This window comes from Humulus lupulus, chromosome 5, assembly GCF_963169125.1.
Source record: "Humulus lupulus chromosome 5, drHumLupu1.1, whole genome shotgun sequence".
In the NCBI taxonomy this organism is placed as follows: Eukaryota; Viridiplantae; Streptophyta; class Magnoliopsida; order Rosales; family Cannabaceae; genus Humulus; species Humulus lupulus.
In genome coordinates this window covers 180,804,316-180,807,609 of record NC_084797.1, presented here as the reverse complement: position 1 = coordinate 180,807,609, position 3,294 = coordinate 180,804,316, and the positions used below count along the sequence as shown (strand labels likewise).

At 36.1% G+C, this 3,294-nt stretch overlaps 1 protein-coding gene across 1 annotated transcript; it reads left to right on the top strand.

The window, feature by feature from the left end:
• The first annotated feature begins 282 nt into the window (after positions 1–282).
• On the top strand, positions 283–2,128 carry LOC133777899 (AT-hook motif nuclear-localized protein 23-like). The gene has a single exon (XM_062217659.1). It carries the CDS (start codon positions 897–899, stop codon positions 1,764–1,766), a length of 870 nt encoding a protein of 289 aa, XP_062073643.1. The 5' UTR covers positions 283–896; the 3' UTR covers positions 1,767–2,128.
• The last annotated feature ends 1,166 nt before the right edge of the window (positions 2,129–3,294 follow it).

Genomic DNA, 3,294 nt, shown 5'->3' with positions numbered 1-3,294 from the left:
TTGGGATAAGTTGAGGTAAGAACATATTACTAAATACACTATATTACTAACACGTATAAACAGTTTTAAAAGTTCCCTCTCATATCTTTTAAAGTTATTAAAAATAGGAAAATCTTGTGGGTTGTCATATATGCACCAAAATAAATAATTATGTATTCAAAAATGTGAATTTTCTTGGAAACATACTGCATTTCATACACTAAAATATAGTATATACACACAAACATGAATAGACATTACTGATTCTTATGACACTAATAATTATATATAGAACAACATAAATAACATATATTAAATAAAATATTAGAGCTACAAAAAAAAAACATAAATGTTATCATAATTTAATAAAGAATGAAAAAAAACCTAAGTCGCGTTAAGTTCACGCTCCAAATTGAGCCATTCTTATTCAAAGTTCAAACTATTGGCCTCTCTAGTTCTTCCTCATATCAAGAAATCAATATTAAAAAAAAAAACAGAAAAGAAATTCAACTAATTATTATTAAAAAGCTTTATATTTAAGCTTTTCGTGTGAGAGAAATGACTGCGTTTTGAGTCTTGTCTCCTCTCTCACTTCTCTCTTCTCCTTCTTTCTCTCTTCTCTTCCCTTTCTCTGCACTCGATCCCTTCTTCTTGTTCTTCTTCCTCTTTTCATTTTCATAAAATCTGTTTTTTTTAATCCACAAAAAAGAAAAAAAAAAAACTCTCTATTCTAATCTTCCCACTACTTCCATAAAATAAACCTTTAAAAAAATCAGAAAAATAAAAACAGATTTTATTTATCTGGGCTAAGCTTCTTTTTTATTATATATACAGAAAAAAAAAAGATTATAATTAATATATCTTATTTCCTTGTTTTCTGTTTTGTCTCTCCTTTCTTTTTCTTTTTTTATGTGCCCATGGCTGGTTTGGATTTAGGCACGGCTTCTCGCTACGTTCACCAACATCATAATAATCAACTCCAAAGGCATGACTTGCACCTCCAAAGAGGAGAGCCACACCAAAACGACAACGATGATGGTCAATTCTCTGGCGACCACCAAGACGACGGCGGAAGCGGCGGAGGGCTCGAGCTCATCACTGGAAACCCAGGTGACTTAGTGGGCAGGCGGCCAAGAGGGCGGCCTCCTGGATCCAAGAACAAGCCCAAACCGCCGGTGATCATAACCCGGGAGAGTGCCAACACCCTCCGGGCCCACATCTTGGAGGTCAGCAACGGCTGCGATGTCTTTGACTGCGTCGCCACCTACGCCCGACGCCGCCAAAGAGGGATCTGTATCTTGAGCGGAAGTGGGACTGTCACCAATGTTAGCCTACGGCAGCCGGCAGCTGCCGGAGCTGTCGTAACACTCCACGGGAGATTCGAGATACTGTCGCTATCTGGTTCGTTCCTACCGCCGCCGGCTCCACCTGGCGCAACTAGTCTGACTATATTCTTGGCCGGTGGGCAAGGACAGGTCGTCGGCGGGAACGTGGTTGGGGAGCTTACCGCAGCGGGGCCGGTCATCGTCATCGCTTCCTCGTTTACGAACGTGGCTTACGAGCGGCTGCCGTTAGACGAGGAGGCCGAGGCGCAGCTCCAAATGCAGACGCCGGCACCTCAAGGATCAGGAGGTAACAGCGGAGGAGGAGGGGTTTCCGGGAACAACCCTTTTCCGGACCCGTCTTCGGGGCTTCCTTTCTTCAATTTGCCGCTCAATATGCAAAACGTTCAGTTGCCGGTGGATGGATGGGCTGGGAACTCAGGCGGTCGTACGACTCCGTTTTGAATTAATTGGTGATGAAGGTGTTATGTAGATGGGATTTGAGAATGTGTGACTGGCCGATTTGCATCGGATGATGACGATGGTGAGGAGGATTATGAGATGGGTCTATATCTATATATGGGGATGATATGCATATGGCTTCTTAATATTAAGAAAAAAAGGTCAGAAAATATTCGTATGTAGTATTATATATCATCGTCATATGATACGGCCATGTTAATTTCTTTCTTTTCTTTCTGATATTACTCTGTTGATGTTGTAGTTCTCTCTTATTTCTCTTTTTTTTTTTTTTTTTTTTCCCTTCTTTAATCAGCTTTTGGTCTTTAATTAGATTCTTGAAATACATGTTCATGGTTGAAATCAAACTCTCTCTCTTTTTACTTTCTTCATTTAATTGAGTTATACCACAACTGCTACTGGCTTAAGTATACTATTAGAGCTTTTACTATTAGGTAGTAACAGTAAGAGTGATAAACAAATTAAATATTTATCTGTCTTTTCATTTATTTGTATATTTTTTTTCTTTCATATTTTGTTTTATCCTATAACGAGATTCTATTTTTAGACCAACTGATTATATATATATATATTGTCTTGATCATGACCAAACTTTGTGGTATTTTCATTATTTTATCATCATTATTATTATATATTATATGCATATATTAATTAAGAAAAACGTATATATATATATATATGCTACTTTGTTGCATTTGTATATACAAATTAATGTTAAAATAAATTTAAATCTTAAGTTGATTTTTCTCGGATGTCGAAAACGGGATATAGTTGTTTTTGGTTTTTCGTACGGTATTAAATTTATAAGCTAAAAGCAAGGGTTTTCTCCCTTCTCAAGTGGGATTGTTTTTTTATTTATTCCTTTAATTAGGTATTTGGGTGAATGTGCATTGGTCGTGAACATATATACACTTACATCTTTAGCATGTGATTTGTTCATTTTTATACAAATAAAAAATAAATATAAGTAAACACCCAACGGATCACAAGTTGTCAAGTTTGGAGTACGTTATTATATATTAATTGCCTTCCAGTTTGCTTAAAAATGTATGTCCATATATATATGGTATTACTTTTCTGGATATATGATGCTCTTTTGGTTCATATGAGGACTACTATAAGAGTCGTTTCGCTATAAAGTACTGCCCCCGTTCACATCTATTAATAAGCAGCTTAATTTGGTACTAAACTGCAGTTTTATCACATAAAATACATACAAATAATATTGCTCCTGCTCCACCGAGGCTGAATTATGTCGAGAGGAGGACTTGATATAAATCAATATGTTATGTAGACATTCCTCGTTCCCCTCAAAACATTTATATATATGTATATAAATAATAATGTATATATGTGGTACGTACATAAAATCATTTTTTGAAACTCCAACCCTAGCAATCCTGTATATATATGTACTTGATCTATAATTGTTGAATGTAATTATATATGTGGCAAGTCCTTGCTCCTTGTAATTAGAGGGAGGGTGCACTTTTCTGTTATACCGTATATATAA